General features: G+C 39.2%; 1 protein-coding gene across 1 annotated transcript in view; it reads right to left on the bottom strand.

The window, feature by feature from the left end:
* LOC128700451 (protein white-like) overlaps positions 1 to 16,569 on the bottom strand; it is a gene marked incomplete at its 5' end in the record, with an annotated part of 120,085 nt that extends 103,516 nt beyond the window's left edge. Inside the window, one exon of the mRNA XM_070079913.1 lies at positions 16,331 to 16,569. Within this exon, the coding sequence (XP_069936014.1) occupies positions 16,331 to 16,569 (239 nt within the window). The remainder of the gene's footprint in view (positions 1 to 16,330) is intronic.
* Positions 16,570 to 17,883: the final 1,314 nt, after the last annotated feature.

The following is a 17,883-nucleotide window of genomic DNA, read 5'->3' on the forward strand; positions in this document are numbered from 1 at the left end:
AAACCCAGAGGGGTATGTATATATACGCTTGTACATGTATGTGTAGTGTGACCTAAGTGTAAGTAGAAGTAGCAAGATGTACCTGAAATCTTGCATGTTCATGAGACAGAAAAAAGGACACCAGCAATCCTACCATCATGTAAAACAATCACAGGCTTTCGTTTTACACTCACTTGGCAGGACGGTAGTACCTCCCTGGGCGGTTGCTGTCTACCAACCTACTACCTAGGCTTATTATTATTATTATTATTAATATTATTATTATTATTATTATTATTATTATTATTATCATTATTATTATTATTATTATTATTATTATTATTATCATTATTATTATTATTATTATTATTATTATTATTATTATTATTATTATTATCATTATTATTATTATTATTATTATTATTATTATTATTATTATTATTATTATTATTATTATGATTATTAATATTATTATTATTATTATTATTATTATTATTATTATTATTATTACTATTATTATTATTATTATTATTATTATTATTATTATTATTATTATTATGATTATTATTATTATTAATATTATTATTATTATTACTATTATTATTATTATTATTATTATTATTATTATTATTATTATTATTATTATTATTATTATTACTATTATTATTATTATCATTATTATTATTATTATTATTATTATTATTATTATTATTACTATTATGATTATTATTATTATTAATATTATCATTATTATTATTATTATTATTATTATTATTATTATTATTATTATTATTACTACTATTATTATTATTATTATGATTATTATTATTATTATTATTATTATTATTATTATTATTATCATTATTATTATTATTATTATTATTATTATTATTATTATTATTATTATTATTATTAATATTAATATTAATATTATTATTATTATTATTATTATTATTAATATTATCATTATTATTATTATATCATAGTGTAGAAGTGGTTAAATAGTCTCCTAAAGAAGACCTTTAATAGGTATTATCAAGAACCTTGATAAGCCTTGAAACATTTCTACACATAATAAGTATAACAGCGCCAAGTGTTATAGTCAGCGACAGGAAAACAAACATATATAAAGAAACACTGTGCTCTCAAAACTTACTTTATATGCTAACAAATAAAGGCACAATACCAAGATTGGTACAATACACAAATAATCCGCACATAGGAGAGAGGAGCTTATCACGACGTGTCGGTCAGACTTGGATCATTCACACTGTTAGTGTGATTTTATAAATGATCCAAGTCGGACCGAAACGTCGTCGTAAGCTCCTTTCTCTCCTATGTGCAGGTTATTTGTGTATTTTATATATTGTCTCGCTAAGGTATGAGTTTTTTTCACGGCTCATAAACTTGATTTTGGTAGAAGAAAGTAAGAGAGTTGTGTGGACATGATAGACTGTTCCTGTGACATATATAATGAGATGGTCCAGTTAAATTCTTACTTAAAAAAAAAGCAGAGAAAGGCGATGGCAAAATGTAGGAGCGTCAGGCAGCGCGGTAAAGCAATATGGCTGCCATTCTAATATAACAACATCACGTAGAACATGATTTATTTTTTGCCTTTTACTCAATTTAATATTACAACACATCAATTTGACCCATTATAAAAGATTTTCTGATTGAAATTACCTTCACAACGAGGTATAAAAGGTTGCTGTATGGCAAATTTTCAGAATTTAAATTTTCATACGTAATTCTGAAAAAGTTTATGTTAATGACTATTCTTATTAAAAAATTTGTTCAGTGAAATAGTTTACATAATAACTTGTAAAAATAAATTTTTATTGGGAAAAAAGTTGTTTCCAATGGGCCATAATACTTCCCAGTGCATAAGTATTACCAAAATAACTTTGTCTTTATTAATGTTGGTTCTCGTAGTAATTTATTATAAAAATAATTTTAAAAATTGTATTTACATAACTACAGTTTAGTACAAAAAATCGAAATAATCTTATTGGTGAATAATAACTGTACTACTGATGATAATACTTATAACTTTAATTTTTAAAGAGGTGGACCGGTAAGCCAGGTGAAGGCCTCGGTCAGATGACCAAAAGCTCAGTGAGAAAGAGAACTGGCAGGAAAATCAGTAAATGATATAATGGAATATGTGAGAAACTGCAAGGAAGCAGAGGAAAGGTTCGTACCCAAAGGCTGCAGAAACAATGAGAAGGCCAAGACGATCTCTGGGTTCACCCAAAAGTGTAGAAAGGCCAAAACTAAGTGGGCTAGAGAATGGAAGAATTATATTAGACAGAGGACCCAGAAATATAAGGAGAATAGTCGAAGAGTCATAAATGAATATGCGCAGATAAGAAGAAAGGCACAGCAACAATACTAAAATGACAGAAGCGAAAGCCAAGTCTAAACCGAAGCTGTACAACAGTCACATCAGGAGGAAAACAGCCGTTAAGGACCAGGTAATCAGGTTGAGGAAGGAAGGAGGGAAGATCATAGGAAACGACCGAGAAGTGTGTGAAGAGTTCAACAAGAGATTTAATGAAGTATTTACAGAGGAAACAGAAAGAACTCCAAAAAGCCGGGGCGGTGGGATACTCCATTAAATGCTAGACACAATACATATAACCAAGGAGGTGAAGAGACTGCTATGTGAACTAGGTACCTCAGAGGCAATAGAGCCAAACAATATCTCTCCTTGGGTCCTGAAAGAGGGAGCAGAGGCGCTCTGTGTATCATTAACAACAATCTTCAACACAACTATCGAGACAGGGCGACTACCTGAGGTGTGGAAGACAGCAAATGAAGTCCCAAGTTTTAAGAAAGGGAACAGACACGTGACATTAAACTACAGACCAGTGTCACTGACATGTATAGTAAGTCAACTCATGGAGACGATTATACAGAGAATAATGGTGGAGAACTTAGAAATGAACAAGTTTATATACGACAACCAGCACGGTTTCAGGGAAGGGAAAACCTGTGTCACAAACCTACTGGAGTCAAACCATACTATACCACGGGTGGGGTTTGAACCCGCGGTCAGAGCGTCTCAAAACTCCTAACGCGACGATCTGGAGTTTTGAAACACTGACCGCGGGTTCAAACCCCACCCATGGTATGGTTTGTTTACAATCCTGTCATTACGATTTCGTGACTCCTACTGGAATGTTATGACAAGGTGACAGCAGTAAGACAATGGAGAGAGAGAGGAGTGGATAGACTGCATTTTCTTGATCTGCAAAAAAGCTTTCATCACAGTTCCACACATGAGATTAGTGCAAAAACTAGATCAGGCACATATAACAGGAAAGGAATTGCAATGGATCAGAGAATACCTGACAAAGAAACAGCAACGAGTCATGGTACGTGACGACGAGATGTCAGATTGGGCGCCTGTGATGAGTGGGGTTCCACAGGGATCAGTCCAAGGACCATGACCATCAGTCCAATGATATGATGGAAAGGATAGACTGAGAAGTGTCCTTGTTTGCAGACGATGTGAAGCTAATGAAGACAATTCAGTCGAATGAGGATCAGGCAAGGCTACAAAGGGATCTGGACAGGCTGCAAGCCTGCTCCAGAAACTGGTTCCTGGAGTTTAACCCCACTAAATGCAAAGTCATGAAGATTGGAGAATGGTAAAGAAGACCACAGACAGACTACAGTGTAGGAGTCCAGAGACTACAAACCTTACTCTAGGAAAAGAATCTTGGGGTGAGTATAGTACCGAGCACATCTAACAAATAACTATAGCAGCATATGGGCGCCTGGCAATCCTAAGAATATCTTTTTGACACCTTAACTAGGAATCGCTTAAGATTCGGTACACCTTGTATGTCAGACCCATATTGGAGCATGCAGCAACAGTATGGATCCCACACCTGGTCAAGCACATCAAGAAATTAGAGAAAATGCAAAGATTTGCAACATGAATAGTCCCAGAGCAAAGAGGTATGTAATACAAGGAGTGGTTAAGGAAAATTGACCTGATGACACTGGATGACAGGAGGGGTAGGAGGGGTAGGAGGGGTAGTAGGGGTAGGAGGGCATGATAGCAATATCTGAAATACTGAGAGGAATTGACGAGGTGGACAAGTATAAGATGTTTCGGAGATGGGACACAGCAACATAAAGTCACAACTGGAAGTTGAAGACTCAGATAAGTCACATTGATATTAGGATGCATTTCTTCATTCATAGAGTTGTCAGGAAGTGGAATAGTCTGGAGAGGGATATAGTGGAGACAGGAATGGTACATAGCTTTAAGAAGAGGTATGATAAAGCTCATGGAGTAGGGAGAGAGAGGACGTAGTAGCAACCAGTGAAGAGGCAGGGCCAGGAGCTATGAATCGACCCCTGCAACCACAATTAGGCGAGTAGGTACACACACACACACACACACACACACACACACACACACACACACACACACACACACACACACACACACACACACACGCTCACACACACACACACACACACACACACATGCCAGCATACCGGAAAGTGTATCTCGACTGCAATAGAAGACGAGAAGAAAGGCAGAAACTGGAAGAGAAGGTACAAAGACGAAAGAAGGAATGAGAGGTGAAGATGGAGATGGACAGGAGAATGTGACTCAGGAGGAAGATCAAATACAACCTCCCTCACAACCACCTACAGAAGCCTACCAACAAGGACAACCCCAATGCAACCAAACATTCTAACCCAAAACACACATGCCATATCCAATGCTCCCACTCACCTCATTACAAACTCCACCCTCACAGCAGCCACCCATAGTTCCTCATCAGGTCTCCCACTTCCCCAACCCCATTGTACCCCCTAGACCACAGTTTTAGAAGAGAAGTTGAAAGTTTGACATACAAAATGCAGACGGAATAACAAGTGCCAGAAGTGGCATGAAAGAATCAAGGAGACATCCCAACACATAATAGCACTCACAGAAACGAACTCACCAGGATGGTAACAGATGTTATCTTTCCAGCCGAATATCAAATCCTCAGGAAAGATAGATGGAGCAGAGGGGGAGGAAGAGTTGCACTGCTCATTAAAAACTGGTGGGATTTGAGGAAATGGAAGGAATGGATGGAATGTGTGAAAGGGACTACTTAGTAAGAACAATCCAGTCTGAGGGCCAAAAAGTGGTAATTTCAGTAATGTACAACCCGCCCCAGAACTACAGGAGGCCAAGAGAAGAATACGATGAGAGCAACAAAGCAATGGTTGACACACTAGCCGAGGTGGCCACAAGAGCTCCCATGGGGGAAGCAAAGTTACTAGTTATGTGTGATTTCAATCACACAGAAATTGACTGGAAAAACCTGGAGCCCCATGCGGGTCCCAAAACATGGAGAGGCAAAATGATGGATGTGATACTGGAAAACCTCATGCATCAACATGTTAGAGGCACTATCAGAGAGAGAGGTGAGGATGTTCAGCAAGACTGGACCTATTATTTACCTCGAGTAGTTCGGACATCGAGAATATCACTTGAAAAAGACCCCTTGGAGCTATTGATCATGTGGTTCTGTGTTTTGACTACATAGTTGAACTACAAGTGAAGAGAGTAGCAGGAATAGGACGGGAAAACCAAACTACAAAAGGAAGACTACACAGGCATGAGAAACTTCCTGAAAGACGTTCAGTGGGAGAGAGAACTGGCAGAAAAACCAGTAAAAGAAATGATGAACTATGTGACAGCAAAATGCAAGGAGGCAGAGGAGAGATTTGTTCCCAAGGGAAACAGAAATCATGGGAAGATCAGAATGAGTACTTGGTTCACCCAAAGGCATAGGGAGGCAAAAACTAGGTGCACTAAAGCACGGAAAAAGTACAGAAGACAAATGACCCAGGAAAATAAAGAGATCATCCAAAGAGCCAGAAATGAATATGCACAGATAAGAACAGAGGCTCAGCATCAATATAAAAATGACATAGCATCGAAAAACAAGTCTGACCCTGTGAGGGAAAAGTTCAACAGATAGGAGTAGCGAGGGAGTATATAGTAACAATAGTTTCATTGCCGGCTACTTGTTAAGGTAGGGTAAGTCAAGCTCCCGCTATTCCCGCCTTTTTTCCCCCTCCCCGAAAGTGATAGTTTGCTTGCCGGCTACTTGTTAAGGTAAGGCAGGTCTAGCTCCCTCTATTCCCGCCTTTCTTCCTCCACCCTGAAAGTGATAGTTTGATTGCCAGCTGCTTGTTAAGGTAGGGTCAGTCTAGCTACCGCTATCCCTTCCCCTCCTTTTTCCCTCCCCCCCGAAAGGTGACGTGTGGGGCTCCGGTCCAAACAGTAATCACTAGACTCACAGCTCCCAGCACTACTGTAAGTACCTGCCTGCCTTGTATTCTAGTGGATTTATTGGTTGAAAGCTTCACTCTTGACCAATAACAAACTTAGTCCTTTCAGTCTTGCTCTAAGTTGACTGTTGTAATAATCACCACATCTTTTAGGCATTGTACTTATCATGGAGAGTGATTTCTTAAGCAGTGGGTAACCTGTCTATCTTTCCAGCTTGGATGACAGAGAGGGTCACCTGCCAATCAACAAGTAGAATTGATGGAGATGGACTAACGTCCTGAGACTTCCCCTTTTTGGATTTAATTACCTGTGCACCTGTATGAAATTGCAGGACGTAACCCCTCATCATTGCAGCGGTAAAGAACCTGCTTTCCTGTCATCAGGATAGAATACTCACGGCTATACTGTGAAGAACGAACCGGTGGGTTGTAACCAACACCTGCAACACCCCCTCCCCATCATCAGCAACTGCTACGATTTCAACAACACTCAGTGTCACCAACACCAGACACCCCTATGTATATTAGCATTGAGTTCAAATGTTATTTTATTCATTTAATTTTTAATTTTTCTTTCAAATAGGATATACCTTTCATGTTTTATTGTTTTATGTTTGCTTTAATAAATAATAAAGTGATTATCTTTGTGAATTATTATTTCTTTTTCTATTCATTAATTTTCCTGAGGAGGACCCAGCCTTGGTAATACTGTATGAAGTTGTTACAGGGCTGAGTAAGCCTTCACAAGTGGCGACCTTGCCAGGATCAACTCGACTGAATCAATATTCAACTCCATCTCGAATCTATCATTGGAACTTCAACGCCGCATACCACAGACGATTACCACCAGCCATGAGTAATCATTCTCTATGGTAGGACTACAGTACAGGTATTTGAAAGATTTGTTGATTGTTATAGTCTCAATTTATTGTAAGCCAAGTCAAGGCAGGAATACTAGTTAATTCTGCCATCTATTTTTGTGTGAGCTTGAAACACTTTGGAGGATTAGACTCTAGGGACCCGAGATTTTCCAGTGACAATTTGTTTCATTGAGCTCTCTATTTTATCAAGGGAACTGTCGTTGGACACTCTTGATTTGTTGGTGAGAAGATTGGATGGTCAAGTGACCCCATTCTACTTACTGTTTGCTCGGAGCCGGCATAGAACCCTTCGTTTTAATTAATACATATTGTTTAATTGAAGAAGGGATCGAGCCCTCTGATTTATTTACAGTTTGAGCGAAGCAGGAATTGAACCCTCCGTTTAGGTTAATACCCATTTCATTTTCCCCTGGTAGTTTAAGTTATTCTTGCAAGTATGGAGGAATACCAGTTTTGGATGAATGCTGGAAGTAAGTTAGGAATAGCAGGGAAAAATTTAGAATCTTTCATTAGTGCTAAGATCCAGGAAAGACTTGAAAGAGAGAGAATTGAGAGAGAAGAAAGACAGAAAGGGAAAGAGAAGAGAAAAAGGAGAGAGAGAGAATTGATAGAGAAATTGAAGAAAGACAGTTAGAAAGAGAGAGACAAGACAAAAAGGAGCGTGATAGACTTGATCATGAGAAGAGAGCTAGAGTACGTGAGGAACAAGCTAAGATACTTGAGGAACAGGTTAAATTAAGAGAACTTGAGGAAAGAGCAAAGGATAGAGAAGTTGAGGAAAAAGCTAGAGAACATGAGTTAATAGAGAGAGAAAAGGATCGCGAGCTCGAAAAATCTCGCCTTGAATTAGAGAATAAAAAGTTAACTTTTACACAACAACAATTTATTGGTTCACAGAAAGCTTCTACCCTCTTTTGGGACAGGTTAGGAATGTTATTTTCAAGCCTTAATATGCAACTTTGTCGCTTAGTAACCTTTCAGTCTTACTCTAAGTTGACTGTTGATAAGCTAATCACCACATGGTTCTGACCAGTTCCTGACAGCTCTTCCCCATCAGTATCATCAGAGTACTAAAGCTAGTTCTGATGCTGACCTGAGTGACAATTCTTGCTCCGTACTAATAGGTAATGTAAAAGGTGCCATTCTTCCTTCTGAGGTTGACCTTCCATCACCAAAGGTGGACATAAGCTTTTCAGATCCTCTTCCTGTAGAGTCAGAGAAGCCCCTCGTAAGTTCAGATGAGACAATGTCTCGTGAGATTCATGTGGGATTAAAAACCAGTGATGCTACTCTCGAAAGCGAGGTAGTAGGATCACCGGTTCACTTGTTAGATGAAAGTGAAGATATCGCCTCCGATACCATAAATGTCTTGACTAGGGCTCAGACCAAAGCCCAGGCTTCTCCTACTGTCCATCCTTTGATTTTCCCTGACTTTAAGCCTTTAGACATATCGAAGGACTCCTTTGTCAATTTACAACGTAATTGCCCTTCTCTTCAGAATTGCCATAATGCCGATAAACAAAATCAAGTTATCCAAAGGAAAAACTTTTCATATAAATTTGAATATATAAAAGGTATCTTGTACAAGTCAGTATTTAAATTAAATTCAGATGAGACAGACTATTCCATCTTATTTGTTCCAAGTCAATGCAGAGAGACTCTTCCTAAAATGGCTCATGACCTGCCAGTGGCCGGACATTTCTCGCATCGTAAAACCTTAAATAAAATTAGGGAAACCTATTTTTGGCCAAAAATGTCCTCAGATGTCACTGCCTATTGTAGATCGTGTAAAGTTTGCCAACTGTCATCCTCCCGAGGTACCAGGCGAGTACCTATGGTCAAATTGCCAGTCTTTACGGTATCTTTTGAAGGAGTAGCTATTGACATCGTTGGTCCTTTATCTCCACTTTCATCTGGGGGACATAGATATATATTAACATTAGTAGATTGTGCTTCGAGCTTCCCTGAAGCCGTTCCCTTAAAAATCATAACTACTACAGAGGTGGCTGAAGCCCTTTTGTCCATCTTCTCCAGAGTGGGCATCCCTAGAGAAATTTTCTGACCGTGGGACACATTTCACATCTGACTTAATGCAACATCTATACCAACTTCTGGGAGTGAAGCCTCTCTTCACCACACCCTAACATTCCAGCTGTAATGGGAGGATTGAGCGCCAGCATTCGATTCTCAAGTCCATTTTAAGGAAACTTTGCTCCCTTAAACCTAAGGAGTGGCATCGTTACCTACCCTGTGCTTTGTTTGCCATGAGGGAAGTTCCCAGTGACTCTTTGGGGTTTTCACCTTTTGAACTTTTCTATGGTAGACAGGCCAGAGGTCCATTGTCCATCCTTCATGACTTATGGACTAATGAGGAGGTAAATGCTGAGGTTCAGTCTTCTTACCAGTTTCTCCTTGACCTTAGATCCAAACTTGAGGAGACCTCTGACATAGTTTCGATAAACTTACACTTGTCAATGGACCAGTACAAAACCTATTTTGATTCCAAAAGTCAGAGGAGAAGTTTTAAAGTAGGGGATGAAGTTCTGGTACTTTTGCCGATCAAGTCAAATAAATTATTAGTAGCATGGAAAGGTCCATATAAAGCATTAAAAATTTGTGGGAAAGTTGACTACCTCATAGAAGTCAAAGGAAAACCTAAGCTTTATCATATCAACATCCTTAAGAAATATTACCAAAGAAATTCGGTTAACTGCCTTAATAACTTTGACTTAGTTTTTCCACACGAACTTGATACGAAAACTGAAGAATGTAAGGTGTGCGTAATTGACACCTCTAACTTAGACTATGATGAAGAACTACATGACTTGGTGACTCTTGACCACTCGGATGCAACCAACATTAATATTAATGAATCTTTGGATGACCATAAGAGACATGAACTACTTCAATGTGTGAGTAACTTTTCAGACGTCTTTACTGATATTCCAGGTGTTACCTCCACGGTAGTCCATAAGATTGACTTAGTGACGGACAATCCTATCAAACGAAAATTATACCAAGTTCCAGTTCACCTTAGAGATGCATTTGACCGAGAGGTAGACAAATTATTAAAACTAAAGATCATTGAACCTTCAGTATCTTCATATTGTTGACCAATAGTTATGGTTAAGAAGGAGGATAATTCATATAGACTTGTTATTGACTTCAGAGGCCTTAATGCTATAACTCGGTGGGATGCTGAGCCTATGCCCTTAATAGATAGCGATCTACACAAATTTTATGATTCTTCCTTCTTTTCAGAGATTGATATTGCGCAGGCATATCATCAAGTAATGTTAGATCCTTCTTCTAAGCAGTACACCGCTTTTCCTACACACCAAAGACTGATGCAATATAGAACTATGGCCTTCGGTTTGGTAACTGCCTGTACTACCTACGTGAGACTGATGAGAAAGGTCTTGGGTAATATGCCAAATGTTTCACTTTATTTTGATAACATTTATGTAATGACATCCACGTGGGGCGAACATATCCGAACATTAACATCAGTTTTGCGTAGGTTACGCTCACATGGCCTCACTGCCAAGCCGAAGAAATGCTTCCTTGGGTATAACAAGATTAGATATCTTGGACTGATACTTTCTAATAACTCTCTGCAGCCTCTTCCCAGTAAGATCAAAGCTTTATTAGAATTTAAATTCCCCAAAACCAAGAAGCTCATGTGTAGCTTTCTTGGTTCTGTAAATTTTTATGCACGGTTTATCCCGAACCTTACTGATCCAACAGGCATCTTATCTGACTTCCTTAAAAAGTATGTGAAGGAACCTCTTGAACTTTCCGACGTAGCTCAGGAAAATTTTAATGAGATTAAAAGTATCTTTTCAAAAGATCCGATACTTAAGATTCCAGATATTAATAAAACATTTTGTTTAACAACTGATGCCTCCAATACTGGCTTAGGTGCAGTGTTACTACAATACCATGATGGTACTCCTTTCCCTGTATGCTTCCTAAGCCGGAAACTCCTTCCCGCAGAAACGTGATACTCCACAATAGAAAAGGAATGTTTAGCCCTTGTGTGGGGTATCTCCAAACTTAAATTTTATTTGATGGGAAAAGAATTCATTTTAAAAACGGACCACAAACCTTTGATATACCTAGAAACTTTTAAGGGAACCAACAGTCGTCTCTTGAGGTGGACATTGGCACTCCAGGCTTTTAAGTTCCATATTGTGTATATCAATGGCTCATCCAATTATTTCTCTGACTGGTTAAGTCATGACAGTCAGTAGAAGATTTCTTGCCTTACATGACTTCCATATGTTAGATCTTTTTCCTCACCTATTCTTCTTATACTCCTTGACTATAAGTCTTGGTATGGGGGAGTGTGAGGGAAAAGTTCAATAGATAGGAGTAGCGAGGGAGTATATAGTAACAATAGTTTCATTGCCGGCTACTTGTTAAGGTAGGGTAAGTCAAGCTCCCGCTATTCCCACCTTTTTTCCCCCTCCCCGAAAGTGATAGTTTGCTTGCCGGCTACTTGTTAAGGTAAGGCAAGTCTAGCTCCCGCTATTCCGCCTTTTTTCCCCCACCCCAAAAGTGATAGTTTGATTGCCGGCTGCTTGTTAAGGTAGGGTCAGTCTAGCTCCCGCTATCCCTTCCCGCCCTTCTTCCCCTCCCCCGAAAGGTGACGTGTGGGGCTCCGGTCCAAACAGTAATCACTAGACTCACAGCTCCCAGCACTACTGTAAGTACCTGCCTGCCTTGTATTCTAGTGGATTTATTGGTTGAAAGCTTCACTTTTGACCAATAATAAACTTAGTCCTTTCAGTCTTACTCTAAGTTGACTGTTGTAATAATCACCACATCTTTTAGGTATTGTACTTATCATGGAGAGTGATTTCTTAAGCAGTGGGTAACCTGTCTATCTTTCCAGCTTGGATGACAGAGAGGGTCACCTGCCAATCAACGAGTAGAATTGATGGAGATGGACTAACGTCCTGAGACTTCCCCTTTTTGGATTTAATTACCTGTGCACCTGTATGAAATTGCAGGATGTAACCCCTCATCATTGCAGCGGTAAAGAACCTGCTTTCCTGTCATCGGGATAGAATATTCATGGCTATACTGTGAAGAACGAACCGGTGGGTTGTAAGCAACACCTGCGACCCCCCCCCCCATCATCAGCAACTGCTACGATTTCAACAACACTCAGTGTCACTAACACCAGACACCCCTATATATATTAGCATTGAGTTCAAATGTTATTTTATTCATTTAATTTTTCATTTTTCTTTCAAATAGGATATACCTTTCATGTTTTATTGTTTTATGTTTGCTTTAATAAATAATAAAGTGTTCATCTTTGTGAATTATTATTTCTTTTTCTATTCATTAATAATCCTGAAGAGGAGCCAGCCTTGGTAATACTGTCTGAAGTTGTTACAGGGCTGAGTAAGCCTTCACAGACCCAAAGCTGTTGTATAGCCATATCAGGAAGAAAACAAAAGTCAAGGACCAGATAATCAGGCTGAGGAAGGAAGGTGGGTAGTTCATAAGAAACGAACAAGAGGTATGTGAGGAGATCAACATGAGATTTAAAGAAGTATTTGCAGTGGCAACAGGAAGGAATCCAGAAATTCAGAACAGAGAGTATACCAACAAGTGCTGGATGAGGTAGATGCAACCGAGGAGGAGGTGAAGAAGCTGCTATGTGAACTTGATATCTCAAAGTTGGTGGGACCAGACAACATCTCTCCGTGGATCCTTAGAGAGGGAGAAGAGATGCTGTGTGTGCCACTAACAAAGATCTTCAACACATTTATTGAAAGTGGGCAACTACCTGAAGTATGGAAGATGGCAAATGTAGTCCACATTTTTAAAAAAGGAGAGTGACATGAGGCATTAAACTGCAGACCTGTATCACTAAAGTATATAGTATGCAAAATCATGGAGAAGATTATCAGGAGGAGAGTGTTGGAACACCTTGAAAGATACAAGCTTATAAATGGCAACCAGCACGGTTTCAGGGAAAGAAAACCCTGTGTCACAAATCTACTGGAGTTTTATGACAAGGTGACAGAAGTAAAACAAGAGAGAGAGGGGTGGATAGATTGCATATTCATGGTCTGCAAGAATGTCTTCGACACAGTTCCTCACAAGAGGTTAATGCAAAAGCTAGAGGATCAGGCACACATAACAGAAATGGCACTGCAATGGATCAGAGAATATCTAACAGGGAGGCAACAACGAGTCATGTTACGTGACGAGGTGTCAGAGTTGGCGCCTGTGACGAGCAGGGTCCTACAGCGGTCAGCCCTAGGACCTGTGCTGTTTTTGGTATATATGTATGACATAACGGAAGGGATAGATTCAGAAGTGTCCTTATTTGCAGATGATGTGAAATTAATGAGGAGAATCAAATTGGTCGAGGATCAGGCAGGACTACAAAGAGACCTGGACAGGCTACGAGCCTGGTCCAGCAACTGGCTCCTTGAATTTAACTCTGCCACATGCAAAGTCATGAAGACCAGGGAAGGGCAAAGAAGACCTCAGGCAGAGTATAGCCTAGGCGGCTAAAGACTGCAAACCTCACTCAAGGAAAAAGATCTTAGGGTGAGTATAATACTGAGGCGCACATCAGTCAGATAACTGCTGCAGCATACGGGCAAACCTAAGGATAGCGTTCTGATACCTCTGAAAGGAATCGTTCAAGTCTCTGTACACCATATACGTCAGGCCTATACTGGAGTATGCAGCGCCAGTTTGGAATCTACACCTGGTCAAACACGTCAAGAAATTAGATAAAGTGCAAAGGTTTGCAACAAGACTAGTCCCAGAGCTAAGGGGATTGTCCTACCAAGAAAGTTTAAGGGAAATTTGCCTGACGACACTGGAGGACAGAAGGGTCAGGGGAGACATGATAACGAGATATAAAATATTGTGCAGAATAGACAAGGTGGACAAAGACAGGATGTTCCAGAGATGGGATACAGAAACAAAGGGTCACAATTAGAAGTTAAAGACTCCGATGAGTCAAAGGGATGTTAGGGAGTATTTCTTCAATCATGGAGTTGTCAGGGAGTGGAATAGCCTAGAAAGTGACGTATTGGAGGTAGGAACCATACATAGTTTTAAGACGAAGTTTGATAAAGCTCATGGAGCAGGGAGAGAGAGAGGACCTTGTAGCAATCAATGAAGAGGCGGGGCCAGGAGCTATGACTCGACCCCTGCAACCACAAATAGGTGAGCTCACACACACACACACACACTTCCAATGAAACTGGGCAACTACCTAAGATATGGAAGATAGCAAATGTATTCCTAATTTTTAAGAAAGGAGACAGGCACGAGGCATTAAACTACACACCAGTCACTGACGTGTATAGAATGCCGAGTCATGGAGAAGATTATCAGGAAGAGAGTGGTGGAGCACCTAAAAAGACATGCTTATAAACGACAACCATCACGGTTTTAAGTAAGGAAAATCCTGTCACAAACATGCTGGAGATTTTTGACAGGGTAAAGGAAGTAAGACACGAGAGAGAGGGGTGGACCGATTGCATTTTCTTGGACTACAAGAAGGCCTTCTACACAGCTCCTTGCAAGAGGTTAATGCAAAAGCTAGAGGATCAGGCACTCATAACCGGAAAGGCACTGCAGTGGATCAGAGAATACCTGACAGGGAGGCAACAACAAGTCATGGTACGTGACGATGTGTCAGAGTGGGCGCCTGTGACGAGCGGGGTTCTACAGGGGTCAGTCCTAGGATCTGTGGTATTTTTGGTACATGTGAATGACATATCGGAAGGGATACGCTCTGAAGTGTCCCTGTTTCCAAATGATGTGAAGTTAATGAGGAGAATTAATTCGGATGAGGATCAGGCAGGACTACAAAGAGACCTGGACAGGCTGCAAGCCTTGTCCAGCAACTGGCTCTTTGAATTTAACCCTTCCAAATGCAAAGTCATGAAGATCGGGGATGGGCAGAGTATAGTCTAGGTGGCCAAAAACTGCAAATGTCACTCAAGTAAAAAGATCTTAGGGTGAGTATAATACCGATCACATGTGAAGCACACACCAACCAGATAACTGCTGCAGCATGCGGGAGCCTGGCAAACCTGTGAACAGCGTTCTGATACCTCAATAAGGAATCGTTCAAGACTCTGTCCACCATGTTCGTCAGGCACATATTGGAGTATGAAGCACCAGTTTGGAATTAAAATCTGGTCAAGCAAGTCCAGAAATTAGAGAAAGTGCAAAGGTTTGCCACATGACTAGTCCCAGAGATAAGAGGATTGTCCTACGAAGAAAAGTTAGACAAAATCGGCCTGACGACAAAGGAGGACAGGAGGGGTAGGGAAGACATGATAACGACATATGAAATAAGAACATAAGAAAATAAGAAAGAACACTGCAACAGGTCTACTGACCCATGCGAAGCATGTGCTGCGTGGAAGTCACAAGGTGGACAAAGAGAGGATGTGCCAGAGATGGGACACAGAAACAAGGGGTCACAATTGGAAGTTGAAGACTCAGATGAGTCAAAGGGTTATTAGGACGTATTTCTTCAGTCATAGAGATGTCAGGAAGTGGAATAGCCTAGAAAATGATGTAGTGGAGGCAGGAACCATACATAGTAAACCATACCATGGGTGGGGATAGAACCCGTGATCAAAGAGTCTCGTGTCATTACGATTCCGTGAACCATACATAGTTTTAAGACGAGGACCTAGTAGCGATCAGTGAAGAGGCGGGGGGCCAGGAGGTATGACTCGACAGATAAGATAAGATAAGATAAGATTTCGTTCGGATTTTTAACCCCGGAGGGTTAGCCACCCAGGATAACCCAAGAAAGTCAGTGCGTCATCGAGGACTGTCTAACTTATTTCCATTGGGGTCCTTAATCTTGTCCCCCAGGATGCGACCCACACCAGTCGACTAACACCCAAGTACCTATTTGCTGCTAGGTGAACAGGACAATAGGTGTAAGGAAACGTGTCGGAATTTCCACCCGCCGGGAATCGAACCCGGGCCCTCCGTGTGTGAAGCGGGAGCTTTAGCCACCAGACCACCACGCCTGCAACCACAAGTAGGTGGGTACAAATAGGTGAGTACACACACACACACACACACACACACTGACAAATGCTTGGTTAAGAAAACTGGATATAGGGTGAAGCCTTAAATACCTGCTAAAAAACTGATAGGCAGCGTCGACCTCCCCTAGAAAGGCGACTCGACCCTCAGCCATGAGCAGGACACGGTCAAACATAGCATAAACTTCAGAGCTGGGTTGATGTATGGTAGAGATGATGGTCTTGCCTCTCTCAGTCATATTCTTCATCACTGCTACAACATTCTGAGCCATGAAGGAGTCTAGACCAGACGTTGGCTCATCACAGAACATCAACGGCGGGTTGGTCAACACCTGTTGGGTTATATCTTGCGTTATATATCATCCTTATATTACGACTATTTAGTCTTATAGAAGAGATATATTAGTGTTACATTAAAATAATACATGAGTTATATTAGGAAAATATTTGTGTTATATTGTGAGAATTACATTAAGTGTTAGTTACATTTGGGTTACATGACATATATTTTATGAATATATAAAAATAAATGTGTTATTAGATTTGTGTTTATTTTTAATTAGATATATATCAGGGTTATATAAGAGATATATTAGATACATTAGATATATATCAGGGTTATATAAGAGATATATTAGATATATTAGATATATATCAGGGTTATATAAGAGATATATTAGATATATTAGATATATATCAGGGTTATATAAGAGATATATTAGATACATTAGATATATATCAGGGTTATATAAGAGATATATTAGATATATATCAGGGTTATATAAGAGATATATTAGATATATTAGATATATATCAGGGTTATATAAGAGATATATTAGGGTTGTATTAGGCTGTAGAAATGGTTATTTTAGGAATGTACTAGCTAAGACTATATTAGTGTTATATCAGGGATATATTAAGGGTAAATTAGAGTTATATTATGGCAGTATAAAGGTTATATTAGGATCATATTATGGCTGAATTAGGGCTATGTTAGAGTTCTTTTTTCTTAATATTAGAGATATATTAATGTAAAATAAGGGATACAATAAGTTTACATAAAAGTTATAATTGGCTTATTTTTATATATATATATATATATATATATATATATATATATATATATATATATATATATATATATATATATATATATATATATATATATTAGTTATATTAGCGATATATTGGGATATAGTACAGTCATATTAAGATTTTATATAAGTCATAACAAAGATTACATTATTAATTGACATGTTAAGGTTATGGTAATATTAAATGTCTGTATTTTAATGATATATTTGGGATATATTATAATCATTGTCTACGTTATACTCTCATTAAAATCTGTCTCTTGGTTTTCATGAATTACTTGATGAAAGGTAAAAAACAAGAAAAGCCATCCCGAGGGACCCGAGGGATGGCTTTTCACAAGTCTTGGTGAGTTGTTCAAGTATTGCCAGTGATTATTATTATAATCAGAAAAGAAGCGCTAAGCCACAAGGACAATATTGCCAGTGAGTAACTTGGAATCTCAACAGTGTATCTTGAAACGACTGCATGAGCATTTTTCTGACTTTCGCAGTTTTCATTTATAACTTGGGAATGCCTCTTCCAATCGGCTTCAAAATATCAATGCACATTAA

Source organism: Cherax quadricarinatus, unplaced genomic scaffold (genome assembly GCF_038502225.1).
Source record: "Cherax quadricarinatus isolate ZL_2023a unplaced genomic scaffold, ASM3850222v1 Contig41, whole genome shotgun sequence".
Classification (NCBI taxonomy): domain Eukaryota; kingdom Metazoa; phylum Arthropoda; class Malacostraca; order Decapoda; family Parastacidae; genus Cherax; species Cherax quadricarinatus.